The 26,428-nt window shown below is 37.0% G+C and overlaps 5 protein-coding genes across 7 annotated transcripts in view; 2 read left to right on the top strand and 3 right to left on the bottom strand.

Moving 5' to 3' along the window:
* Nucleotides 1-1,586: 1,586 nt before the first annotated feature.
* Nucleotides 1,587-12,760, bottom strand: uri1 (URI1 prefoldin like chaperone). The gene is made up of 11 exons (XM_067420267.1): nucleotides 12,078-12,760; nucleotides 10,718-10,752; nucleotides 10,298-10,376; nucleotides 9,729-9,864; nucleotides 9,553-9,644; nucleotides 9,370-9,430; nucleotides 9,105-9,291; nucleotides 6,687-6,948; nucleotides 5,978-6,129; nucleotides 5,628-5,871; nucleotides 1,587-2,424 (listed from the first exon to the last, which is right to left on the bottom strand). The coding sequence occupies exons 1-11, from the start codon at nucleotides 12,153-12,155 to the stop codon at nucleotides 2,242-2,244; spliced, it is 1,509 nt and encodes a 502-aa protein (XP_067276368.1). The 5' UTR covers nucleotides 12,156-12,760; the 3' UTR covers nucleotides 1,587-2,241.
* A 282-nt stretch (nucleotides 12,761-13,042) lies between these two features.
* Nucleotides 13,043-14,749, top strand: pdf (peptide deformylase, mitochondrial). Of its 2 annotated transcripts, none has more exons than XM_067420270.1 (3): nucleotides 13,043-13,068; nucleotides 13,613-14,232; nucleotides 14,353-14,749. In XM_067420270.1, exons 2-3 carry the CDS (start codon nucleotides 13,647-13,649, stop codon nucleotides 14,508-14,510), a joined length of 744 nt encoding a protein of 247 aa, XP_067276371.1. In that variant the 5' UTR covers nucleotides 13,043-13,068; nucleotides 13,613-13,646; the 3' UTR covers nucleotides 14,511-14,749. The 2 variants fall into 2 exon arrangements, with proteins under 2 accessions (XP_067276371.1, XP_067276369.1); XM_067420268.1 differs by lacking the exon at nucleotides 13,043-13,068 and adding an exon at nucleotides 13,071-13,120.
* A 97-nt stretch (nucleotides 14,750-14,846) lies between these two features.
* Nucleotides 14,847-18,305, bottom strand: spata2l (spermatogenesis associated 2-like). Of its 2 annotated transcripts, none has more exons than XM_067420265.1 (3): nucleotides 18,080-18,268; nucleotides 17,130-17,469; nucleotides 14,847-17,046 (listed from the first exon to the last, which is right to left on the bottom strand). In XM_067420265.1, exons 2-3 carry the CDS (start codon nucleotides 17,466-17,468, stop codon nucleotides 15,616-15,618), a joined length of 1,770 nt encoding a protein of 589 aa, XP_067276366.1. In that variant the 5' UTR covers nucleotide 17,469; nucleotides 18,080-18,268; the 3' UTR covers nucleotides 14,847-15,615. The 2 variants fall into 2 exon arrangements, with proteins under 2 accessions (XP_067276366.1, XP_067276367.1); XM_067420266.1 differs by having other exon boundaries at nucleotides 14,848-17,046; nucleotides 18,236-18,305.
* Nucleotides 18,306-19,064: 759 nt separating this feature from the next.
* si:dkey-238o13.4 (uncharacterized protein LOC560780 homolog) lies at nucleotides 19,065-22,750 on the top strand. Its single transcript, XM_067420271.1, has 6 exons — nucleotides 19,065-19,216; nucleotides 19,667-19,774; nucleotides 19,893-20,032; nucleotides 20,211-20,307; nucleotides 21,311-21,435; nucleotides 21,605-22,750. Exons 1-6 carry the CDS (start codon nucleotides 19,132-19,134, stop codon nucleotides 21,779-21,781), a joined length of 732 nt encoding a protein of 243 aa, XP_067276372.1. The 5' UTR covers nucleotides 19,065-19,131; the 3' UTR covers nucleotides 21,782-22,750.
* A 974-nt stretch (nucleotides 22,751-23,724) lies between these two features.
* vps9d1 (VPS9 domain containing 1) overlaps nucleotides 23,725-26,428 on the bottom strand; it is a 28,820-nt gene continuing 26,116 nt past the window's right edge. The window contains exon 16 of the mRNA XM_067420263.1: nucleotides 23,725-24,738. The gene's annotated coding sequence lies outside the window, so the exon portion shown is untranslated. The remainder of the gene's footprint in view (nucleotides 24,739-26,428) is intronic.

Here is a 26,428-nt window from a genome sequence, read left to right as displayed (position 1 = left end):
CAAATCAAGGTTTTTAATTTGCGCAAAGTTTAATGTTTGCACAGATTAGAGTTTAATCTTACTAAACATCCTTAAGTGAAATAACTTGATAAACGAGCATTATTGTTTAAACCCAGGACGGTCTTACAAAACATGCATAAAGTTGGGTCTTCACCTTTGAGCAAAAAAGCTTGAGTCAAACTATGACCTATGCAAACAACGATCTGGTGATTAAAAATGAAATAAATTATATTTTGATATTAAAAAATTATATTTGATATTTTTGACAAAGATCCTCTGAGTATCTTAAAGAACAAAATAAATGCAAAGTAAAATATAAAAGTAAAAATTATAAATTCCAGACAAACTCATTCATAACAAAGATGAAATATTGTTAAACAATTAAAAGCTTATTTTAATTTCTTCAGTCGTACAATGTAGGCTAGCAATGTAAGACCACAGCTAAAGTCATCTGAATACAGCCAACACACACTGTTGTGCTCTGTGTGTGTGTGTGTGTGTGTGGGTGGGTGTGTGTGGGTGTGGGTGTGTGTGTGTGTGTGTGTGTGTGTGTGTTGTGCTATAATTGTAAAGGGGGCCAATGTCTTCACTTATCTAGTAAAATATTATGATAACTGACTAATAAGGACATTTGACTGGTCCTCACTAGTTAAAAAGGCTTATAAGTCGGCCAAAACATGTTTTTATTTAAATCTATTGTTTTGCACGTTCTTGGGATGGGTAGGTTTAGGGATAGGGATTGGGTTAGGGGATATAAAATAGCATTAACCTGATATAAAATCAATGGAAGTCTAATGTCCTCACTTATATAGTGAAACAAACGTGTGTGTGTGTGTGTATCCTGGTATTCCCTACTTTGTGGGGAAATGTCTCCACACAGATAATAATATAATATAATGTAAATGATTATGATAACACCTTTGAGCCTGTCAATATTATGCAAACATGAAATCTCAAACGCACAGTGGGCTAGTAACGTTACTTGCTACTATAGTTGCTGACTTTTGCGCCTGCGTCTCTCGTCGCGTAAGAAACGGCATTCTAAAACAGTGAGGTTAAGTTAAAAGAAGTTCAACGTGCATCTCATTACCTTGTGTTATTTCCCCTTTCACTGCCACGGACGCATTGATTCTTTGTGAACTCCCGTTTAGCGATGTGTTGCCTCTCTGCACGTGTCCGTCACTCAGATCACTTCACGCGCAGTTGCGCAATACAGACACTCCCTCAACCGCCACAGTCAGATTTTCCACCACATTAAAGAGAGCTTATTAATAACGAAAACTAATATTTATTTTTGCTAATTATTATTTTATTTCAGTTAGTTTTTTAGTAAGAGTAGTTAGTTTCGTTTAGTTTTAGTTTTTTATTTATTCAGATTTTTTAATTTTATTTCAGTTTACGAAAATGTTTTTTGACCAATAGTTTTAGTCTTAGTTTCAGTTTTCGTTTACGAAAATAACCTTGAACTGAGTTCCTTCATCAGTAGAATTGAAACATGCCTGGAAACAAATGCAAAGATATATTGTATAGGAACAAGATTAAATAATGTTGTGTTGAGTTAAAAAAAAAAAAAAAAAACATTATATAGTCAAAATCATTTATTTTGTTCTTTTTCAGTTACATCATGTTTCTGGCCGTCACAAAAAAGCTGATGTACATTAGGTCAGAAACAAAGTCAAAACTCTGTAAACGATACAAAAAGATAAAGGAGAGTCAAAGACTCAAGTTCAGTGGGGATAAAAATGTTTTTTTTTTTAAGCTGACAGAAAATGACAGCTATATCATTACCAACATAGGTCAAAGTTGCACATATAGTTAATGACTTAACAGAATTAGAATAAACTTTAATAAAGCATTTTCCGAAATAATCTACATCGTAGACCACAATGTCAGCAGTCATGATGTCACTAACACTACTATTTAGTTTGTCTCAAAAACATTCACGTTTGTATTTTTTTCAATTCTATTTTAACTATTATTTAACTAATACACACAAAAAGGATACCAAAATGTGCGGCTTGTCCATATTTAAACCGTCTGGCCTTGAAAAAAAGCAAACTGTTGGGAAAAATCATATAAGACCTCGATTGCTCTTATAGAGGAAATCAAATGTCCAGCGTGCATGTCACAAAACGAAACATGAGACCAATGACAGTATAGTGGGGAGGACAGAGGATGAGGACAGCTAGTGTTACTGTTGTATTTAACAATTCAAAAGCTGGGCCCTAATGAGATGAACGCTTATTTCTGATGCAACCGTGTAGCTTTGAATTTGGACATCCTTTTGACTGGCTCCTGCGGCGCTTCTGGGCTCACCTCCTCCAGCTTTCTCTCCGGGATTGTGGGTAAGCCAGGATGGGCGATGGTCAGGTGGGGGATTGAGCAAGGCAGGGGATCCTTTTCAATCACTGTGCCTGTAAAAGCCTAAAACACACCAAAAATTCTATACTTACTAAGATTATTTTTTTCTGAGTAAGACAAAAACAATTTTAAAATTACTATAATTTCTGGACTGAGAAGATAAATGTCACAATATACAACATTTTTTTTTCCTGAAGAAATGTGAAAATAGCTCCCATTTTTAAGTGGTTGGTAAGGTGTTGAGAGCAGATTTTAAAGGTCCCGTTCTTTGGGTGTTTTCGAAGCTTTGATTATGTTTACAGTGTGCAATATAACATGAGTTCATGTTTCGCGTGTAAAAAAAAACCCCAGTATTTTTCACACAATTGACTTATCTGTACAGCGCTGTTTCCTCTGTCCTAAAAACGGCCTGATGATTTCCTTGTTCTATGAAGTCCCTCCTTCAGAAAAACGTAACGAGTTCTGATTGGGCCAGCGCTTCCCGTGTTGTGATTGGACAGCAGCTTAGCGCAATTTGCCCGGAAAGGTCCCGCCTCTTACCATAACGGGGGGGATGCAAGCCCTGAATGCGCGCTCTTCTCCACGTGGGAGAGCAACAAGACCACTCCCCCTATTTTGCGTGTTCTTGTGGGCGGATGGTTAGTCAACAAACGGTTCTAGTGACGTCATTCATGCCAGGAAGTGCAGGGGTGTAGTCCAAACCGGCCGTTCACTGTAGGCTTTGAAAGGGAACTTCTGTTAAATAAAATATCTCGCTTGGCATTGAACTTTGAGCTTTATAATTTTACAGGTATTATTTATGCTCTAACAGCAACATTTCACACTAACTAAAGTTTGAAAGATGGAATCGCGAAGAACAGGACCTTTAAATGCAAAATGCCTTGCATATCTTAGTCAGGGTAGAGCCATATTAATAAAAATAAAAAAAGGAAACCAGGACTGAGGGATACAAGTATAGTGTGTTAAATGGTTTTTACTGTAAAAAAAGGTTTGAAAGCTGCAATTTGTGCAAAATACATATTTTAGGATCATTACACTGTGCTTGCCATTGTAAAGAGTATAAGTTTTCCTCACAGATTCATTTTCATCCACATAAAATTCAATATGTTGTCTAACCTGACTGAAGTCTGTGTTCTGGGTGGATGCTTAGTGGCCCAAATCAAAAGACTATGTGGGACAGATTCTTCAGCCATCGAAATAATAATTAATTTTAAAAAAAGTAGGTCAGGAGGGACTTGGTTCAGTCCATCAGTTGTATAGAGACAGATCTGTTTGCAAGCATGTAGTCTATTTTAAGAAAGGGGCGGGGCTTGAGCTGACTAAATGATTGGAGAAGTCTGATACACATCATCAGAGAGAATTCTGTCTATTTACAGACCGTAAAATTAAGTTATGACCTTTTGATTTAAAATTACGAGCTTGAACGAATTGTTCACATTAAGATTAATAGCATCCAATTACAATATGATATAATACAACAATACAAACTAGACTTGAAAGCATCCACAGATGGGGAGGATCTAATATACATTGGAAGAAAGAGTTCCATAAACAAGGAGCAACCACAGAAAAGGACCCATGACCATGGCCTCTATCTGATAAAGCCAAGACACACCAAGCTGACAGTAGAGCAATGTTGGGCAATTTTTAAGTGTCGTCTGACTTAATTTTCTCTGTGCATTCTGCACCTCAACTCCCGATGGGAGAGAGAACTCTGATTGGCTGTTTAGTTTTAGCGAACATGTAAGTGCATGAGAATTAGGGCTGTCAACGAATATTCTAAATTCGAATATATATATATATTTGACTGTTTAAAAAAAGAAAAAAAAAAAAGAAATTCGAAGGTAAAAATGAATATTCGAATAAAGAAAAAAGTGTGGGAAAAAAACATGGTAGTAGAGGAGTCGCACTGGCATTGGAACCATTGTGTGTGGGTGGGACAAGACCCACCAACTGTTTACGGCCATTGATATTGGAACTTCTCTTTTATTGTCTCTAATTCAGCATGTCTGTTTACCTACCGCTAACCGAGAAACACTTAATTATTAAACGCATGTTAGACGCTTTATTTCCACTTTTCTAATATTGTCTTTATTTTCATTGAAAATAAATGCCTTTCCAAACTGATACGTGATGGGAAAAGGGAGTAAAGCGAGTGTGGCAAAGGGCGGATTCGAACCGCTGATCGATTTGCTTCAAAACTTCATTACATGTGTCTTATCGCAACACTATTGCTGGTTGCTGCAATAAATAACTCGCTGATTTCCGTAATTTTGTCTGGCCCGATCAATCGTTTAGTAAACGGTGGCATATTTGTATTTAATGTAAATGGCATATAATGTTACTCCAAAATTTTGAGCCACGAGAAAGTTGTATGCAAGCTATGTAAGATACAGTTAGCATACCATTCCTCATTTTATTTAACGTTAAACAGACATTAATAAAGTGTAGGCTACTGTACTGACTGAATAGATATTGCATGAATAAAATATAAATGCACCGCTTCCACTGGTTTGATTATTTACCGTTTCATGTCAAGGAAAAGTTCCTTGTTTAGCAAAGCACGGCTCTCGATATGCTGTAAAACTTGTAATGTAATGTAATGTTCAAACATCATTTTTGAGCAATTTTGCGAGTCATAATGAGAATAAGAGCAAAAGTGATGAAAGCGAGCAAAGAGAAGTCAACATGGAACAGAGCCACAGACAATATTTTTTCAGCATGATTGATATTCAAAACGGACAGCAAACGCTGCTTTGTTTATGTTTCGCTTTTCCTTCTTTCAGTGAAGAATATATCGGCTTAAATAGACAGTTATCTCCTTTACACGCAAACCCAGATCGTGCATGCTAGTTGACAGTTCCCTGTAGTCCTTTTGTTGTGTTCAAGCACATTTCCCCCCTGACGTGAGGCGACAACACAGTCGGCTTTAATCACCGAAAGTTCTTTGGAGTCGGTTAGGTTTGTCCCTTCCTTAAGACAGGGGTGTCCAAACCTGCTCCTGGAGGGTCGCTGTCTTGTAAAGTTTAACTCCAACCCAAATTAAACACACCTGAACCAGCTAATCAAGGTCTTAGTAGGCAAACTAGAAACTTTCAGGCAGGTTTGTTGAGGCAAGTTGGAGTGAAATTCTACAGGACAGTGGTCCCACAGGAACGAGTTTGGAAACCCCTGCAATAAGAGTTTCACATCAGGTATTTTTACAGGGTTAGAAGAGAGATGGGGTGAATTTTCATTTCATGCCAACTTTAACAAGCGTTCTGTACCTCAAAGCGTCCGTTAGTGCGGGGGCTCGTTCCAGTAGGGCTCTCCTCCTCTGTAATGCCATCGCTGGTATCACTGTGTGTGGCATCATCATGGCTCCATGAACGGCCAAAAGCCGCACGGCGCTCTTCAAAGTCAGCTGTGCTGCTCTCACTGGTGTCACTGCACACGCTGTTTTCGCGACTGCGAGACTTCAAAATGGACTTCCGTGGAACTGGCTCTCCATTCACCAAGTCCACAAACACCCTAAAAACATAGACTTGTGTTAAACTGAACAGCTAAAAATACACAAGCAGTGGAAGACGTGATTTTTATTTTATTTTATAAATGATGTCTCCCATTAGGCTGTTACCTATAAATGTCTGCTGGGCTTGTGATCTTGTAACCTTCGAGAGGAGAATGGCCGTTACTTTTGCAGCTTTTCTTTTTTCTTTTGGCTTGCTCCTTCTGTTCTTTTCTTTCGCTGAACTTTAGAGTGGTGTTCTTTCCTGTATTTATTCTGACCTTCACAGGAAAAGGGGTAGATTGAAAGAAAGAATTACACAAAATGTTTTATTTCCAAGACAGACAGGAGTGTAATTCAGTGCAAAACATAAAATGTATACACTACTGTTCAAACGTTTGGGATTGGTAAGATTTTAAGCGCAAGTCTCTTATGGCCGTTTCACATCGCAAGCATAACCATTATAATAATACATTATTTATTTGATAAACAATACATAATATTGTGTAATATTACTACAACTTAAAATAACTGTTTTCTATTTTAATATATTTTGAAATAAATAATTTCTGTGAAGGCAAAGCTGAATTTTTAGATTCATTACTCCAGTCTTCAGTGTCAATGATCCTTAAGAAATCTTTCTAATATGCTGATTTGTGCTTAAGAAGCATTTCTTACTATTCTAAATGTTGAAAACTGCTTAATATTTTTGTGGCAGCTGTGAAATTTTGTTTCAAGATTATTTGATAAATTAGAAAGTTCATTTAAACAGCATTCATTTAAAATGGAAATCATTTGTAACATTATCTAAAAGTGTTTTGTGTGGCTATCAACTAACCTTTTTGAATTCCACAGTGTGAGAAAAGTAAATAGTTGGAAGCCCATTGCTTGTTTCCTCCTCACAATCTTCCTCCTCCCCCTCTTCCTCATCCTCAGGGTGCGGGCCATTAGTGCCATTCATCTGACTTGTGAGAGTTGACTGTACCCAGCCATTTTCCTTCTGATGGCCATTAACCTGGACACTGCTGCCACCATCTGCTTCCTTCTCTTCCTCTGAGGAGGAAGTGGTGTCTTCTCCATTAGTGTCTGTGCTGTCCAATCTGGTATAATAGGGAAGAAAACAGACCAAATCTATGGAGTATACTATTACATCGTTGGTGTATAAGCTACTTTTTCTGTACTGTACGTGTATAACATTTTTATAGTATTTAAAGATATAATGCATACATGGTATGAAAAGCAAAGTTTCTACACTTTTTGACCACTAAATTGCCATGAGGTTTCTGATTACTGAATAAGGGTTAATTTTCAAACTTCATTTGTATGTTCAACCGAGTAAATCACTCGCATATGCAACTAAATCTTCACTCTGGGCAACTAAATGTCTTTAATTGGCGATTGGCTAATAAGTTCTTATGATTTTACTCACCAATTTGTGTGTTAAGGCTAAGTAGAAGTTTAGCATGGATATATTTTCACTAGCTGAACATTCACTGAGCACTTGCTCTCCATCAAGTGATCTGTACTATTTCAATTCAGCTCAGCATAACCTGTATTCGACGTTCTGTAAACTCTATTGTCCTATCATGCACCTTGTGATGCCAAGCTCGACAATTGATTTTGTGATTTTGTTAGTTTCAGCCCAACGCAGTCATCATTTTCACGTCCTGCACACTGTTGTTTAATCAGCAAACGTGCGTGCTGATCTGAAAACGAGGTGCGGTCAAGGGAACATTGTTGGCGTGTTGCAATTTTGAGGCAACTGAAAACAACTGTGGCATTGACCAACAAAAACCTGGTCTAAAGTCAATAGCGAGTGAGAGTGAGAGTTTTACATAACACGCAGAATCAATGCCCTACATGAAAATGATTATACTTAGTGGTATTTTCACTTTGGAATCATTCAGCTTTGAAGAACAAGCAGAAGATATGACAGTTTCTCTTGTAGGGCTGAACAAATGCATCCCTGTTTGGATTTCAGCAAATCAGTTTGAGCGAACCCTAACAACGTGATTAATATTCATGAATTCAGCAGCTCAATCCTTAGCGTGTTTAATTGTTATTAGTAGTGTTATCTTTTATCTGATATATATATAGCCTAACATGCCAGGAGTGCAGTAACAGTGCTTGCTCATTATACCTGGCTTTCATTTTTATTATATAGGATTCATTTTATACTTCCTTTTACTGAAACACTAAAGAATCAAGATGATATTGCCTGTACCTCTCATTGCCTGTCCTGTACCTCTCTGAAGAGAAAACACATAAATTATCAGTATGTTTTGGGAAACTTTCTGGTCAGAACTGGAGCTTAAACAACTCCAACCTTGGAGAAACTGTGTATGTGCGCAGTATTCTGTGTTAATGATCAGTATTGGTGGTGGATTACAGGCATCCTAAGAGATAGGCGGACTTGTTGTTCTGGACAAGCTGGCGCCTGCCTACACGCCTAATTCCAGGGTGAAAGCGTTAACAAGTGATCTATGGACAAGTGAATCTGATTAACTGACAATGTGTTGAAAATTTACCATTACTGTCTATTTTCGCTTGGCCAATCAGAATCATTCAACTTGCAGTAATGACGTGGCTAGACTTTGAAAACAGTGTAACTGTTGAGAAGTTGTATCTACGAAACTCTGGTATGGAGAGCGTGGCCTACATACTCCTTGTGAGACTTGAAGCTGGCTTCTGCTGATTAAACTGCAAACTATTCTTCAGTAAAATTCTCTTTAATTAATCGCACTCCTGACTCTTGGTCTTCATTTTTCATTACTATATTCCATTACTATATTCTATTACTATATTCTATTGCCGAAGTGTGCATAGGGGGTTGATGCTAGGAACCAATACTTAGGTGCATTCATAGGAAACAATTATTGGGGCTAGTATCATTTGCCCCCATATAAACTACCATTAAAATTTAGTCAGTAAGTAAAGTCAGTAAGTTTTTGAAAAATAAAATAAAGAAGTCTCTTACGCTCACCAAAGCTGCATTTATTTAATCTGAAATACAGTAAAACAGTAATATTGTAAAATATTATTACATTTTAAACAAACTATTTTATAATGTATTTTAAAATGTTATTTATTCCTGGAATGGCAAAGCTGAATTTTCAGCAGCCATTATTCTAGTTTTCAGTGTCACATGATCCTTCAGAAATTATTTTAATATGCCGTTTTGGTGCTCGAGAAGTGTTGAAAACAATTGTGCTGCAAAATATTGAACACAATGTTAAGTTATGTTTTTTTTTTTTACCGGTATCTCTCATCCTGCATTTCCTCCTGTCTCTCTAGCTCATCAAGTCGAGCCCACAGCTCCTCCTCTGACAGCACCCCTGTCTTTCCCTCTTCATCGCCTTCTTCCTTCTCCTCATCCTCTTTCAGCTCCAACAAATACTCCTGCTTAGGTTTAGAGTTGGGTTTGTGGGCCAAACGATGTTTTCCTGGGGAAGCACAATATAATGTAAATGTAACAAACAATAGAAGTTCAAACAGCCATATAGTCTAAAGATTAGATTTACCTTTGGTAGCTTCGCCCTCATTTTTCACATCTTCTCTAATGTCTACAAAATCTCCAGTACCCTGTTGAGAAAGAGTGTACGTTATTTTAGGAATGTGCTTAAGTTTCTTCCAAAGATGAAAACATCAGTATATGGTTTTCAAATAATGTCTCAAAGAATTGAGGTCATGGTTAGGACACTTACACCAGTCAATTTTTCAAGATCATTTGTAAAATCGGCCCTGTTCTGAAAGTTCTTCATCACTTTTTGCAAGTCATCTAGTGCATTTTTGACATCTGGAAAAATAGCACATATATCAGGTCAAGCTGTACACATTCTTCAAAACTAGTCAGTGGGAAATAGCAGTAGAAATAACTCACGTTTCTTTCGGTGTTCCACAAGAGTGTCGGCTTGTTTGGCAGAACACTTTGCAAACCAGTTATCCCCGAGGAGCACCGTTAACTCATTAGTGTGAACTAGCTTTCCCGGCATGAACGCCAAGGGACCAAACGGTACCTATCATGTTAAGAAAAACAACCAAATAATGAGCAACACTGGCTTCCAGTAAAAGTGTCACTTTTGTCATTTTCAAATCTTACAAAAGGTCCATTCACATGAACAATAACTATAAACTATCTAACTATTAACATAACTGTATTGGTGTCCACACCAAGACACATTAACATTCTGTTACTATGTCCTTTGACGCTTTAGGCAAACGTCCCAGTTGTGGGTCGAACTTTTCTATTCTCATAGAATTAGAACAAATATTACAACTTTATTGTTATCGTCCTTGGTATATAAATGCATCATAAAACCAGCCAGAAAAGAGTGAAGTCCTCTCCTCTGATGATTAAATATTTTGTTGCTCAGACATACAACATTATTTTGTGCATCTAAAGGTGAAGATTAAATTGGATGCATTAGTAATTGAAAAGTGATGCCTTACCATAATATCATAAGACAACTTGTCAGGCAATGTCCTGAGGCGGTCCTGAAGAGATTCATAGTCTTTTTCCACTTTTTCCCTGTCAATCACAAAGAGAAATGAATCACTTATAAAAGGTAATTGCTGGTTTGTTGGCATACAAATTCTATTTTTGTCCTACCTACTGAACGTCTTTTTAAAATACTGAAAAGGAATATAACAAAAGCCTGTCAAATCTTTTGTCATAACCATCAAACATCTACATAGTGATTCAAAGTATAAACAGCATTTCCATTCCAAATATAAACATGCAAAACAAAAAAAAGACAAGACAAGCTATTGTGCAGCTAGTATGAACAGTCATTAAACGAGAAATATTGACATGATACATTGATAATCTGTATGTTTGATAGAGCTGATAAACTGCATGAGGACACTCACCAATGGGCAATTTGACTTCTGCAATCTTTCACCACCTGTTGTGGAAGACAATATGTCATTTCACAACCACTGAATTCCCAGAATACCACTGGGAAAATCACTGCTAAACTATCTGTAATATTCTGGTAATGTGAATTGACCATTCAAGAAAGAGTGAATGATAGCTCTGAAAGTTTTTTGTGAGAAGTTGAGACATAAGGATGTTTTGGCAATGTCACTGTTAAAAGAAATATACAAAACTAAAAAGAGTAAGTAGACTCACAAATAGCTAAGAGGATAAGCCCATTAGGATTACATGCACTGACATTCATTTCATAACATGTACCCTTTATTACACATTACTGTAATGCTCACTTGCATAACTTTGAGTTGTTTTTTTGTTGTTGTTTTTTTTTAATTCCATCTCATATTCTTACTTGAGTAATGAAAATGCCTCCTCTGCTGTTTTTTTAAATCTGTATTTCCCCCCATTATTATTCAAAGCAGCTAAATGTAAATATCATTAATTCATGATTTTTTTTTTCAATTACAGTAATGTGAATGAGATTATGCTAAACAATGACACTGAAAATGTCAAGGTTAATGTGCTTATTTGTCGTGAAAATGTCAAGGTGCAAATCGTCTTAATTTTCCTTATGCAGAATATAATTTATATTGGCGTGAAATATGACCCAGGTATGTTCTTTACAGGCTTTAGGAGATTCACCCAGCAATAGAAAAAAAACATGTCTAACGTAAGTTGCTGAGGAAATGCAACAGAAGTTTCCAGATTTTTAAAGACAAATGCTCCAGCCTTGCTGACTCTAAAATGAAGCAGCACACAATGTAGCTTCCATGTCCAGCCAGCTGAGGTTTAATGTCAGTACATGGGTAAAAGTCACTTTTTGCATTTGCCACCTACTCAGGTTACTCAAAATACCATGCAAATATAAATAGGTCAGTTACCCTCAACTTCATACAGTCATTTCACAACATGTGTACCATCTACTGTACAGTACTGTAAGCTTTTGGCAACGTGGACAACTTTGTATTCAATTAAACTGGAGTTTACATTGTTTGCTAGCTACTACACGTGTAAGATAATTTATTGTTAACATTATTGAGATACATTGCATCTTAATATGTACATGCATTTTATTACAAATCATAAAAACATGTAAAGCAATCAGCTAACTAACAGAGCAACACGTGATACACAAAGAACTTTCTAGAAAATGATACGCGTCTATGCAACTACACTGCAAAACCAACATAAATAGACAACAGATTAGTGTTGGTGATAAATTACGTGCGTGGACATTCGAGTTTTCATATCTGCAGGAATGCATTGATGGTATATGAAATAAACATTACTCCTGACCTTCCTGTGCTCCTCTTTCAACCTCTCAACGCCGTGCGGCAAATCATTACTCCGTTTTACTTTTCCAGTTGCAGCCATTTGGTCGTGAAGGATGTCATCCACAATAAAACAGGTTGGTTTTTAATATCCAAAACAATGAAATTCTCAGGGTTTTGAAGTCCTATAGAAATGTTTATGAATGCAATTCGATGCGTTGCACTCAATCTGTCGCCTCGTAGTCATCAATGAAGCAGAACAAATGGTCCAGTATATCAAGATTGAGACCATTTCACACGTGCATGGTACGATGTCGATCTTATCCCAAAATTTCCTCTTGTTTACAGTCCGGCCTGTTTCCCCTGCGCCATGTTCCTCTAATCACGGATGTAGTACGTACTCTAGATATCTCTGCCTACTACAAGGATGCAAACACGTGATCGTCTTCTTCACCTAATTAATTTCACTTTCATTTTTAAATAACAAATAAAAAGGTTACCATGAAATACATTAGGTTACTTACGACAAAACAACTATTTGACTGAAAACATGTATCTGCAGGAAAATATATAAATTATCCTGTTATTATCCTCAAACTGGCCATTATGCACCATGACACGAATATTACGTATAATGAAAAACGTATGTAGAATTTTTAATGATAATTAAATGTGGTAAGATTTGTTCGATTGAATTTATGCCTTGATATGACCGGAGGAGTGTCCTTTAACGTACGTGTAAACAATCCTCACGCTGACTTTATCACGTGACGTTTTGAAACGAGACGTTATGTTTTAAATGATTTTACCAAAATAAAAGCCTTCTTGATGCGTTTTTAATTGTTCTATGGTTTTTAAGTTTAGACTGTTTATTTCATATTATATCATTGTATATTAGATTTAGTTTTATTATTGCTATTACCGTCGTCGTCATCATTATTTATTTATTTCACCTAGAGACCTTTATTTTAAAGAAAGAACACGGTGTCGTTGGTCACACAGTATTCCGTTTTCCGGTAGGGTCTCTGGTTGTCCTCACATTGAAATGCTTATAAGCGCTTAAAAATTGTACATGTTGAATTCTTATTATTACAGTTCTCTCTCTCTCTCTCTCTCTCTCTCTCTCTCTCTCTCTCTCTCTCTCTCTCTCTCTCTCTCTCTCTCTCTCTCTCTCTCTCTCTCTCTCTCTCTCTCTCTCTCTCTCTCTCTCTCTCTCTCTCTCTCTCTCTCTCTCTCTCTCTCTCTCTCTCTCTCTCTCTCTCTCTCTCTCTCTCTCTCTCTCTCTCTCTCTCTCTCTATTGCCATATGTCATTGGAAAAATGCTCATATCAAATAAACATAGATCTCATATTTAATAATTTATTTCACCCTTCCTATATAATTAATGTAGCTATGTACTTTTAAGTTGTTACTGCTTTCTTGTAAATGTGCTTTTAAATATACATTCAGCTTAATGAGCTAAAATAAAAAAGACTTGACCACATTCAAATGTATTGCATTAATAATTATTTTGTCTTTGTTGATATGTGACATGACATGTTCTTTTTTTCCTTTCTCCAGTCGTCAAGAGAGAAGCTTCCCACTGCAGCCAGTCATGATCAGGCACTGGAGGACATTGTCACATTGTGTCTTCAGAAGCCAGACAAATGATGTACTTCCAAAGCCAGTTAGACTACTTTTACCCTTGTCACCATTTGCATGTACAGCATCCCTACGTACTCATTCTACCAACATCAAGATGCGCTCCTACTTACAGTACATGAAAAGGAAAGTCAAAGGTGCACCAGCTCCTCCATACAATCACGTGTGCCAGGTTGGAGATCCTGTGTTACGTTCACAGGCTGCAGCAGTGGAACCTGGAGCCATTCAGGGACCCGAAGTGCAGAAGGTCATAAAGACCCTGGTCAAGGTGATGAGAAAGCTTGAGTGTGTCGGCCTTAGCGCACCTCAGATTGGTGTTCCTCTACGAATATTAGCCTTGGAGTATCCCAAAAAAATGCTGGAGGACAGTTCAGTCACTTCCATTGAAGCTAGGGGTCTGGTGGCAGTGCCCCTGACGATTTTTGTAAACCCACAATTGCGTGTACTAGATGGCCGCACTGTCATCTTCCAAGAGGCATGTGAGAGCATCTGTGGGTATTCAGCATCTGTTCCACGCTATGTGTCTGTTGAAGTCTCAGGTAAAAATATCATGCTGTAAAATAAAAAATAATAAGTGACCCATAGCTATGACGCTAGACTTAATATCATTGTGGCAACCTAAATATTTACTTATATTTACATTTGTATTCTTTCTAAAGGTCTCAATGAAAAAGCAGAACCTGTCAGCTGGCAAGCGAGTGGGTGGCCGGCCAGAATACTGCAGCATGAAATGGATCACCTCAGTGGAGTTTTATATATCGATCGCATGGACAGTAAAACCTTCATTAATGTAAAATGGGAAGAGTACAACGAATAAAGCTTTAGAAACTTTAGTGTATCCTTACCTTTGGATTTCAGAGAAAATGGACATTTAATCCTTTGTTATCTGAAACAAGTCTTTTGATCAGTTCGTCACATTTCACACCCAGATGTGATCTCACACCCAGATGTGATCTCACATTGACCATTTACAATCAAGTTTTAATTTTCTTTTGTGGACAGTATATGAACATATGGAGATTACAGTACCTTCATCTTCAATAGTAGTACTTAAAAAAAAAAAAACCAATACTGTTTAGGATTTATTTTAATCTTTTAAATAAAAGTACAAGCAGAAATTGCTTACATTCCTTTTATTTTTATATGAATTCCATTAATCCATCACAATAACAAACATGTGTGTTATATTTAAGAATTATATGGCAGTATAGCATATGAATCTCAACAACAGTTTTCCAAAATGCATCAAACCAGTAACTAAATACATTAATAGTTAAATCTCCAAAGAATCAAAAACTACACTCATACATACAATCTCAACCAATAATATACAGGTGTGAGCTGTTTTTGTATGACATGAATTTGTTTACTGATAGTTAAAGCCACAATGTCATTTTTGCCACAAGGTCGCTTATTAAAAAAAGGCATAGATTGAATTTAGCTGAGCTTTTATTATGACTCGAGCGACTGCTTCTTCTGGTCATGCATACGTGGGGTAACGCATTACCGTTTTTAATTTATCACATTAGATACATTATTTCAGCTAGTTGAAAGTAATTCTATAATGCTACTCTGTGCGTTTGCTCACACCGAAGTAAGCTAGATCAATATTATGCATGGCAAAACATGGTACTCGTGGTAAATCATGAAAACGAGTCTTATAACAATTAGTTTTATGCTGATGAATGTATTCAAACAGTTGCTCAATTGTCTCTTAAAAAACATATATTAATGTGTTCCATCTAAAAGCCTTACATATTGTGCCTTTAGCTCTACAATGAACTTTGTAACTATCAAGTCATTTTTACTGATATAAAAAATCAAAAGCGTATCAGATTATCAGTTTTTACTCCCCAGTTTATTAGATGTATTGTGTTATTAGCAAATTAATAACAGAATTAAAGTGTCTCCAACCATAGATGTTATACAGAAGTAGAGGGGATGAGAGATTTTCCACACTTACATAACAGTGCATTTTTAAAGCAACACCGTTTGCAATAAGGGGTACCACAATACCTGCAGATGGTGTCAAGTTCAGGACCCAAGCAAGTGACGCATTTAGTTCCGATATCTTGTATTTTGTGTTTTTGAGAGCAATGCCATCCAACAGGACACGCAAAGTGATGAAAGATTTTACAAGTGAGGCATACAATTTCAGGCAAAGACTCTTTAGCTTTCAAACAACTTTCGTGAACTGATATTGGTGCACAAGATGTTCCTGAATCATCCGTTTCCTGGGTAAACTGTGTATGATGTGCATTCGTAACACAACTTTGCCAATCTTTACAAAGATAATCATGGGAGTTGTTACTGGTGTGGCAGATTACATCTACTGGAGTTGCAGAAGAAAGACATCTGTGCCTGTTTTGAGAATTCACTCTTTCCCCTTGAGGGGGCTGCAATTTTCCTGTAGGCTGCACATTGTGTTGTTTTGAATTGCACTTTTTAATAACATTACAGTTGTGGTCATGGATTTCCTGGCAGTCATAGCAGACCAAAAATGAATCAGAAGTAGAATTGACCATGCAATGATGTGTCTTTAGAGTATCTTTTTCCTTGTCCAATCTAAGCTGGTCTTGTGTTAAATAAAGCTCTTTAGTGTTGCACAGTGCTAAAGTATGCCCATTGATTGAGCACTCTTTATAAAAGCTACACAATGTACTGTGAACATCTTTGCACGTCTCACATTGGTATATATATAATGAATGTGGAGAAATACAGCTGCACATCACATTTACTGCTGCTTGTCTCTGGACATCCTCTTTTGAATTAGCATCACCAAAGCTTTCCATTGAACCTGAAGTGTTGATTGATCTTCTCTTGCTTGCGTCCTCATTATTCCTTATGTCTGATTGTATGGGCTCTTTTTGTAAAGGCTTGCTTTGAGTGATCTCTTTTGGTGGCATATAAGAAGAGTGTGGTGGTGAAAAAGTAGTGGACATCATGTGAGAAGTCACATTTGCCTGCTCTGTGTACAGATCCAGCTCACCGTCCATGCCGCTTGTCAGGATGGGAGTCGAGGTACTAGCAACCTCTGACTTTCTCTTGGTGTTCTCTAATGCAACCTGAAGACTGTGGCCCGCCTTCCTCTCTTTAACAAGCTGAAGAACCCACTCCACACCTCTGTGGGCAGAGCCCAAGGCGGAAAGCAGCAGCTGGCACTCCATCCGGGCAGTGAAAAAACCACATGCTAGGCTGAGTAAGAAATCAGTAGGAGCTAGTTTAGAGGTCAGTGTCAACTCCTCATCTTCATTAGGGCTTGACGGCTGGTACCCAAGCAATCCAAACAGCTCTTTAGCCTGCTGAAGGGTCAGTGCAGGTTTGATCAAATGGGTGAACATACCTGAAAACATCTGAAGAGATGAAAGAGACAAAATGTCATTCCGACGATTTTAAAATCTAGCTCCGTAGGTATCACACCAGTATTTCCACATACCTTAACCAGTCTGTACTCTCTTCTCCAGGGGAACACGTAGAGGTTTAACGCAGCGAGCTCCAACACTTCAAAAGCCTTAGAAAGCTTTTCAAGCCCCATTTGGCCAGTTTTAGAAGGAAATGCATGGAGAGATTTTTCCATTACTGTGAGTGAATCTAATCCATGTAGATTATGTATCTTCAAGGCATTGTTACTGCAAAGGAGCGCCTCCACTTCCTTGCACAGTTCCTCATCCCTGCAAATCAAACTTCGGTCCCCCTTCTCAATTCGTCTCTCCAAGTTAGTCTGATACCTATTGATAAGACCATTCTCTGTCTTTTTATGAGCAAAAGAATGCATCCTGTAAAAAAAATAAAAATAATAATAATAATTATATATATATATATATATATATATATATATATATATATATATATATATATATATATATATAAATTTTAAAAAATTGAATATCAATGACAATAATCACTTGCATATCAAAATTTGGTATAATAATTTGTTTAAAAGATATACAACAGCAATATAAGAAGTTTCTCTTCATAATTTAGCATTTTGATATGTTCTTTAAAATGTAAAGTGCTTTATAAATAAAATGTATTATTATAATTAAACTGAATGACGTCATGGATACAGTGGAGTATCATAACTATAAGAAAGATCATATTATTTTAAAAATAAATATCCAATTCAATTCAATCTGCCCGAGAGATTGCTGAATACATGTGGACATTTAAACTATTCGAAACAAAATACAACAGCAAAATACCACTCCTAAACAGACTTAAGTGAAAGTGAAGATGAAAACATAGTTCTGTCAGGAACCTAAAAGCAGGGTTCTACACAATAATGTAGTTATTAGATTCAGATTTTAAAAAATACATGTATTATATAGTGCATTGTTAAACAATAAATAACATATACTACTATAAAACGTTTACAGATTAACTTACGTGTCTTGTCGCCTTCCCTTACCAAAACCTCCACTGATATTTTTTCAACTTATGGTTATGGTTATTAAATTAAAATAAACAAAGCTAGTGAAACATTAACGCCGTTAACAGTAAACTGTTACCACTGTTAAGAATGAAATAAACTAGATTTGTTACCTGATCAACGTTAAACGACCAAAACAAACCTAGGCGGAGAAACTTTTGTTTTACATCACTTCCGTATTCGTCTCACGTGGCCTGAAAATCTTCATATCAAGTATTTTTCCTTATTCATTTTTTTGTATTTTATTAAAATGCTTAAATAACTTATAGCCTACAACGTCACGCAACTAATTTATATAACGAATTTTTATTATTTATTTATTTAAATTTATAAATAATAATAATAATAAAAACTAGTTAATAAATCAGAATCACAGTTGCTGCCTGCAACAATGATATACAGTGCACTACAGGTTCTTTGCGGTAGTTATTAAAATGTTCTTAAGAAAAAATGGTTCCTTTAGGAGCTGTTCACACTGCACGGAATTTAAATCACCCTTTTGGAACCTGTTTTTAGTTTTTGTTATTTTAGCACATTGAGTTTAACTAAATAAAAATGACAACTAGCAAAAATAAAATAAGATTTAATTTAGGCTATGTTATGCTATTTAATTTAATAAATATTTATTTTCATTTTAAACCAGTGGTTGTTCACAAGAGGGCGCTATAATCTTAGATGAAAACTTGGCAATATTTGTTCTGATCTTATCATACTTTTAAGTTAATTACTGTAACTTGTTGTCGTCTGAATGTGAAACTAGTGTTATTCACTATAATATATTTTTTTTCAGTCATAAGATTTATAATTTTCCTTATAAAACCGTTATTTTGAAACTAAGTTAATTGTGATAAGGATAAAATAATGCAACATTTGGTGGGCGTGCCATTCTGAAAGGGGCGTGGCATTCCCGCTGCGGTTAGATTTAAAGATCTTGAGCAGCAGGAGACATGAACCCCATAAACCATAATCAATCTCAGACGTCTGCACTGCTGCAGCAGTTGTGTGCGCGATGTCAAACGAGGACAGGGTGGTTTTAGCGCTCGGCGGAGCAGGAACTGTCGGATCTGGCATAGTGAAAGCTCTCCTGGACAGAGGTAAGAGCACATGGAGTATTTAAACTGAACATAATAATTTATCTTTATTTGAAAAATTGGAAAATATATGCAATATTAGGCTATTAATAAGTATTTATAACTATTATTAGCCCAATATATTATATTATGCTATAGTATATTATATCAGTTATTTATTTTTAAAAGGCTTAAAGGAAAATAATTACTAAATCATGACTTAAACCATACACAATCAAATGTGTAACAGTTATCTGACTTGCATCTTTCTAAATGTATTCTTTTGTTTACAATTTTATTCAGTGAGGTTATTATATAGGAAAATATTCAGAACCCCTATTAGATTATTAGAGGTTAAAGTGAGGAATTATCTTAAATTCTGAATCTGTAAGTCTATTAAACATTTTTCTTTCTTTTACATTAAATTGCATTTTTTTAATATGTTGCATTGAATGTGTGGCAACACACATTTAGGTTTCAAAGTCGCCGTGATCTCCAGAGACAACAGCAAGTTGGAGAAACTCAAAGGGTTTGTTTCACCTAGCACAAAAAGTAACCTGACCACTTTAGTGGGTAATGTTGGTAAGTATGTTCCCCCTTTTTATTGGATTTTTTAATGTTATCTTTGCAACTCTAGTCTTTTTGAGGTCTCATTGATTTGGGATGGTTTGTGACTGATGAAATACTGTCCTGACCTAAGGCTCGGTGGAAGGAGTGGAGGAGGTGAAACAGGCCTTGCTTAAGTCTGTGGGAAAGATCACAGACGTGGTGTCCTCTCTGGGCTTCAGCTGGTGGCAGGGAGGTCCACCACACACTCAACCCCTCAAAGAACTGCACTGGGTGAGATTCAAATAAAGAAAGCATTTACTTTCAGCGATTCCTTCCACTACTCGTTCATATAACATACATTTCGCCATCCACATTTTGCTTTAACCTAACTTTCATCTTTGGTTCTGCATGCTCTCCAAATGATCCACCATCATTTCATTGCTCAACACTCATCTTCTCTGATCACCAGGTTATCGAGACTCTGCTTTTTAGCACATTTGTGTCTTGGAAAGCGTTCTTTCCCCTGGTGAGAGATGATCCCAACTGCACCTACACGTTTATCACAGGTAGGTTATCATTTGCCCTCCAAAACAGATATTTAGTTATATGTGGAAAATAATCTTGAGTTTATTAGTAAATCTACTTGAAGACATTCAAACAGTGGACATAAATTAATATAAAAATATATCATTTGGTTTAAAAAGTACAATCATCTTGGTCGTTTAAGTAATTTCAACTTAAATTACATTGAATTTTGTATGATTGATAAAAAACGTTTAAAAATGGCGTGAAAGCAATGTAAAGACATTGTCATAAATATATTGATCAAATAATTTTTTTAATGCAAATTTATATTTTAGCAAATTCAAAACACGACAATAAAACAGAATCAACAATGCACGCATATATATCATTTTATATATAACATTTTCTTCAATAAATGTTCTTTACACTAAAAAAAAAAAAATAGTTCCTTTAAGAGCCGTTCAATGAAAACCTGTTCAAAACACCCTTTTGGAACATATCTTCAAGTTTTCATTATTTTAAAATAACCTATAAATAAACTTAGTTAAATGTAGCTTTGGTTATTTCTGCACATGTTTTAACATAAAACGGTAAGTTGCAGTTGCCTTAAACTTTAGAGTTCATTGAAATTAAAAATTTGAGTAAATACAATGGTGATTGGTTTAATAGAACTCAAAATATTATGTTATCTGAACCACATTAATGTTCTAAGTTGATTTGAAAAGAGATAAGTTGTGTTAAATCATGAATATTTTTTACAGTGTAGCTGGTGTACAGTTTTTTTTATGCTATTTTATTTCTAGTAACAAATTAGCTTTTTATGGTTTTGGTTTCAGTTATGGTTTTAGTTAACTAATAGCCCTTACATTTTTCTTCACACTAAGAAAAAAAAGGGTTAACTGAAAAGATGTTCAAAAAAACCTTTTGGTATAAGCAGGGTGCATTTTATTTGCAGGGTGTTTTTCTTTAAAAATCTGTTTCTTAAAAATAGGTAAATAAAATAAAATGCACCCTGCTTATATAGATGCAATCTCTTTTGTACAGGAGGTGCTGGAGAGAAAGTGCTGATGCCTGGCACAGGGTTCCTGACCGTAGGGGCAGCTAGTGCTCTGGCGTTCTGTCAGGTTCTGCGCGAGGAGTACCCGGAGGTGCCATGTAAACTCAACCAGGTGTGCCTAGTGCTGTCTGAAAATCTCATCAAACTCTCCTAAACATGCCAAGTTCATGGGGTTATATTCCGGTCATGACACGTAGACGCACTGTAGATGTGTTTAATTAAATGTCATGAGAGTATTTCCTCATATTTGTTCCTCTATGATCTTTATAATCTTCCAACAGGTGAAAATCAATACGGGCGTGGCGGCCCCAGACCGAATGGCCCCCGGGTACCTGAACCACTTGGATTTAGGGGAGGCTGTGGCCGTGCTGGTGGAGCGCCGCAACACGTCCCACACAGTCTTCCCTGTGAGCTGTCCCGCCGATCTAAAAACTGTTATCTTGGAGGGCAATCTGTAAGCAAGCCTCAGACTCGTCATTAGATTTTCCTCTGTATTCGCTTTTATCCCGTTAGTATGCGTGCATTGTTTTTATTGCATGTCAACAAAACATTCCTGTATTGATAATAGCCAGCTTTGTCATAGTACAGTCATAACCTTGAAACACTCATTGTGCTCATAACAAATCAATATAATAGCCAATGGAATGGTACAGATGCTTTGGAGTGCAGCAGAGCATGAACTCGGCCCCAGACACGTAAGCTTGACATTGAAGAGAGATGTGTGAGAACGGATGTACTAAAAACAAACTCGGTCTTTTCCTTGGTTAGAGTAAGCGGGAGAACATGGCAGGTTGTTGGCACACTAGCGTTCCCGTAGCGTGACTCCCTGTCCTCGTTTACTCAAAAAAGTATCTGGCTGCTGGTTCCACAGCTTCAATTATTCCCAGCCCTGTGGCCCATAATAAGCGCATGAGGGAACGAGGGGTTCAGAAATTGCCGGCCTCCAAAGTGGAGGACATTGTCTTTGTTTACCGTTCTCATATTTGCATAAAAGCTTTAGCGGCATGAATGTAAATACGCCATTAAACAAATCTGGATTCAGTGACGGGGAAAAGGGTGAGAAGACTTTTGTCAGTTTATCAGCTGTAGGCTTTGCTTTTGCATCAGCTTATTAAAGGGATAGTTCACTCAAAAGTTAATTTTCTCATCCGTGTGTCATCCCAAACCTGTATTGTTCCTCTATTTTACTCTGCATAAAGGAAATATATGGTTTTAAAATGCCATGAGGCGGAGTAAATGATTTTCATTTTTGGGTGAACTATGCCTTTAAATCTCAATAAGACCAAAAAGTGTGCCATTCTCCTCACATCACCTAAACATAGTCTCCGTTCCTCAGTTTAGTATGTGTCTGAGTGAAAACTATTCATGATCTGGCGCATATATCTTGTGTGTCTAAGGAAATTAAAATAAATAAAGAAAAACTCCCAGACTCCTAGTTTCTTTGAAGCAGTAACCCATCTTGACATAAGCCACAAAGCTGAGGGTGTGATATGATTAAGTTGCCTGGAATTCATTAAAATCTGGCTTGGAACCTCATTTCAAAAACTGCTTGGGAATTGAAAAATCTAAAACAATGGAAAGCAATGTCTCCACTTCGACAAATAAAGATGTCCCTTTTCGTGAGACGGCACAGTACAAGTGCCAAAAAATATGTTTCTCATCATTTTTTTTCTAAATGAAAGCTTGCATGAAAGAAAATATCCTGAATGACATGAGGTTGAGTAAATGGCGATTTTTCATTTTTGGGGCAAACCATCTCTTTAAATTGCATGAACAGTTAAAAGGAGGAAATATCAGGGATTCAACATTTTTAATTAGAAACCACAAAAGTGAAAGATAATAGGTTATGATGGGTAACCTACTGCCTTTATGCAATTTTACACAACTCGATCATAAATTGCCATCTTTTTGTGCATGACAGGAAACATCCATCTAGTCACATTATTCATTTCTAGGTCAAATTAAAATGGAGATCATGGTTTGCAACCACTCTTGCTGTGTTTTGGTGTTTAACCCCAAGGCTTGTCTCAGGCTATTTTGGGTGCCATCTCTAAAAACACAGAGAGGAATTGGAGCATTTATGTAGAGGGACAAGACAAGTGGACTGGAAAGGATTTCAAATTCTGCCCATAGACAAAGAGTCACACAGTGAAGCCGTTAGAGTAATCGTCATGCACACAGAGGGTATTCTAGGACAGAGGTTAAGCCTCCTGATGCAGAGTGGCATGTTTTCTCGTTTGGCCCGGAAACTTTCGGAACAATCCAGCCATCTGCCCATCAGGCGGCTCGGCCTCCCTCTGCGCAATCGCTTCTCCCAGCAATTTCCTTCCCTTTCAGATTAAAAGGCGGTCAAAACTATAGAACAATTGGGGAAAAAGGAAACAAAACACCAGGAACACAAAAAGATTTACATGTCTTTATTGTAAGAAAATTCACATGCCATGCACTTTCACTTTTCAAATTTTCGTAAAAAAAAATACATCTTCATACAGCTGTCTTTTTTTGGGGCTACATTCACATTCATCAATTCACAATACAGATCTTCAGCAACAAAACCAAATCTCTGCTCAAACAAAACAAATAATTTATGCCTTTGCGCGTGCACACACACACACAGGTATTTTTTTTTATGCCTTTTCCTATTTAAACCCCTCAGACAGCGGGTCCAGCATCATTCGCTTTTGCACATCCAAGCTTTTTTTCTCTCACATTAATTTCACTTCTGATTATTACAGTGAAAAGCATTTAAATAAATTAAGATTTTTTTTCCTAAAAAAAAAACATAAAACCTGTACAGCTTAATGTGTCTGCTTAGTGGTTTTACTTGCAGGAGAAATGCACAGCTCAGAGTATAAAAACCTGTAGGACCAAACGTGACAACTTTGCTCCATTTTCTCCTACCCAGTTATGCAAAATTCTGGGCTCAAAAACTACAAAAAAAAAAACAATCTCTGTATTAATGTCGCTCTTCATATTATTTAATAAATAGGCTGTTATAGGATAAATACTATCAGTGCTTAAGTCTTTCATTTATAGTTCATAAAATATTCTGGAGGATACCATTTTAACAAATAAAACAAAAGGTCAATGGGATAAGATTATATAGACATAAACTAACCTTTTAGTTGCTAAAGAAGTCCCTTCTTAACATCTGGCTCATTTCATCCCATTTAATCTCATACCTTTTTTTGGTGCTGCTTTGGCTTCAACACTAACCACATTCAGATGAACCTGCCCCGAAGTGCCCAAACACAGCCTTCTCCAGTCCCTTCAAAGCAGTAGGTGGGGATGATTCGAACAGAACTCTAGCCTGGCATGATTTGGGATTAAACAGGCTGAGCAAAGGAGAAATCGTTTATTCCGCACAACTCCTGAGGACCGTCAAAACATGAGATCTTTCCGCTGGCTACGGCACCTGGAATCAGAACACAAAGGGATCTAATTAAACTAGATGAAAAAGAACAATGTGAGCCAGCCAGCTACTTCAACAGCAGAATCTGTTACAGAATTAAAAGCCAATGAAAGTGTTCTCCATCACTCTGGCAGTGGTTGAAAGGTTGTTTGATGTTTTGGCATGTTTAACAGTCTCCACTGGGTAATCTAATTAGAACTTAAGCCACCGTAGACTATCATTATTTCAGTAACGCAACCTTAAATAGAAACTTCACCCTTTGGCCAAAAACAAATGGCAACATTTCACTTGAAGTCAAGTTGAAAGTTCAGCGAGGTCAATTTAATCCATCCATCAAGGTAATAGAGCAGCGCATCTGGCTGTGATCCAGGGGTACCGCCCATCCCTCCCTCTCCAATTGTTTAATTTAAGCTGTTCAGTGGTGGATGATGACAACAGAGGAGCGCGTTTCAATTTGGGACGCCGTAGTGCAAGTGACAGCTGAACAGACACTGCGCTCAGCGAAGTTAAATGCTTGGATAAAATGGGATAATTGTGTCACAGGGAGTTCTGATGAGGCGGAATGACATTGTCGGGAAGAGTTAGGGGTTTAGTTCATCTTTCCTTGGGCCACCATACGACTGAAAGACAATATTTGAAAGGCATAAACCCTCCCAAAAAATAAAATGGATAAAAATAATAATGAAACTATAAACATAATCACAGGCAACTGTTCAAGATTTAGGGGTTGTTTTAAATGTTTTTAAAAGTCTATTTTTAGACCAGACGGGATGCTTTTCCATTTGAAGTTGCGCATGCTATTCATCCGTGCGCGTCTCATCACATCTGTAAATAGAGAAATGATGCTCTGGCTACTTTGATGCATGTATGGTATGGAAGTGGAAAGTTGTCACAACGAGAAAATAGTGCGGGGGAATAGTGATTGCAGTATCAGTTTGGGCCACAATCTTACACTTCCTTTAACGTACCGGCCCATAGCACACTTGTGTCTTTCACGATGCAACTTTTTGTTTTGAAGAAGACAGAAAAGCGTTTTTGCTAATAGATTGCCAAATAGATTTATAATTTTTTCCGCACGGCAATTATCATTTGATTGCACTGCAAGTATCAGAAGATTATTAAAGAGGCAGCTGATATTGGTGGAGGAATTTGCAGCTTTGCTCACAAACTACAATTCATGATCATCAATAAGGTGAGAACCAGGACTGTTATAAACCTAAATATATTTGATTTAAATCAAAAAGTGTATCCAAGTAGTAATAGTTTGGTGTTTGTGGTCATAATGATGACAGTAGCTCACAGATGTTCAGTGGTCTGGCAGGGTTAGCACTCACAACTGTGCTCAAGCCCAACCGAACAGCACTCCAAACCCAGCTCTTCCAAGCGGGCCAGGGTCAGAGCCGGCTAAACAAACCGATCCAGGGCATGGAACAAAGTGCTCACATTTGTCAAACGAACTGGGCTTTGGGGGACAAACATGCTTGGGCATGGTTCAGAGCGCCTAGTGTGAGTATCAGGGATGGAAATTAGCACCCGCCACCAGCCAAATGCGGGTGATTTTGAGTTGTGGCGGGTAAACTCGCTTCACCTACCGGCCACCGTGGCGGGTAAATAAAAATAGCATACTGTTTCCCCTCTTTATAAACTGTGTTCATTGCATGCGAGTGCGGCCGTATGTCCGAATATGACCAGT

The sequence above is a fragment of the Pseudorasbora parva genome, chromosome 16 (genome assembly GCF_024679245.1).
Source record: "Pseudorasbora parva isolate DD20220531a chromosome 16, ASM2467924v1, whole genome shotgun sequence".
Lineage (NCBI taxonomy): Eukaryota > Metazoa > Chordata > Actinopteri > Cypriniformes > Gobionidae > Pseudorasbora > Pseudorasbora parva.
The sequence above is the reverse complement of the archived record's forward strand: the minus strand, read 5'-3'. Positions and strand labels throughout refer to the sequence as shown.

Coding starts and splice junctions, on each gene's coding strand:
- pdf (XM_067420270.1), top strand. CDS start 13,647: ATGATCAGGCACTGGAGGACATTGTCACATTGTGTCTTCAGAAGCCAG. Junction 14,233..14,352: donor TGTGTCTGTTGAAGTCTCAG/GTAAAAATATCA, acceptor TTCTTTCTAAAG/GTCTCAATGAAAAAGCAGAA.
- uri1 (XM_067420267.1), bottom strand. CDS start 12,155: ATGGCTGCAACTGGAAAAGTAAAACGGAGTAATGATTTGCCGCACGGC. Junction 6,130..6,686: donor ACACTGTGGAATTCAAAAAG/GTTAGTTGATAG, acceptor TTTCCTGTGAAG/GTCAGAATAAATACAGGAAA. Junction 2,425..5,627: donor GCACTAACGGACGCTTTGAG/GTACAGAACGCT, acceptor GGTGTGTTTTAG/GCTTTTACAGGCACAGTGAT.
- si:dkey-238o13.4 (XM_067420271.1), top strand. CDS start 19,132: ATGTCAAACGAGGACAGGGTGGTTTTAGCGCTCGGCGGAGCAGGAACT. Junction 20,033..20,210: donor CCCTCAAAGAACTGCACTGG/GTGAGATTCAAA, acceptor TCTGATCACCAG/GTTATCGAGACTCTGCTTTT. Junction 20,308..21,310: donor CACCTACACGTTTATCACAG/GTAGGTTATCAT, acceptor TCTTTTGTACAG/GAGGTGCTGGAGAGAAAGTG.
- spata2l (XM_067420266.1), bottom strand. CDS start 17,468: ATGCATTCTTTTGCTCATAAAAAGACAGAGAATGGTCTTATCAATAGG. Junction 17,047..17,129: donor GAGAGTACAGACTGGTTAAG/GTATGTGGAAAT, acceptor TCATCTCTTCAG/ATGTTTTCAGGTATGTTCAC.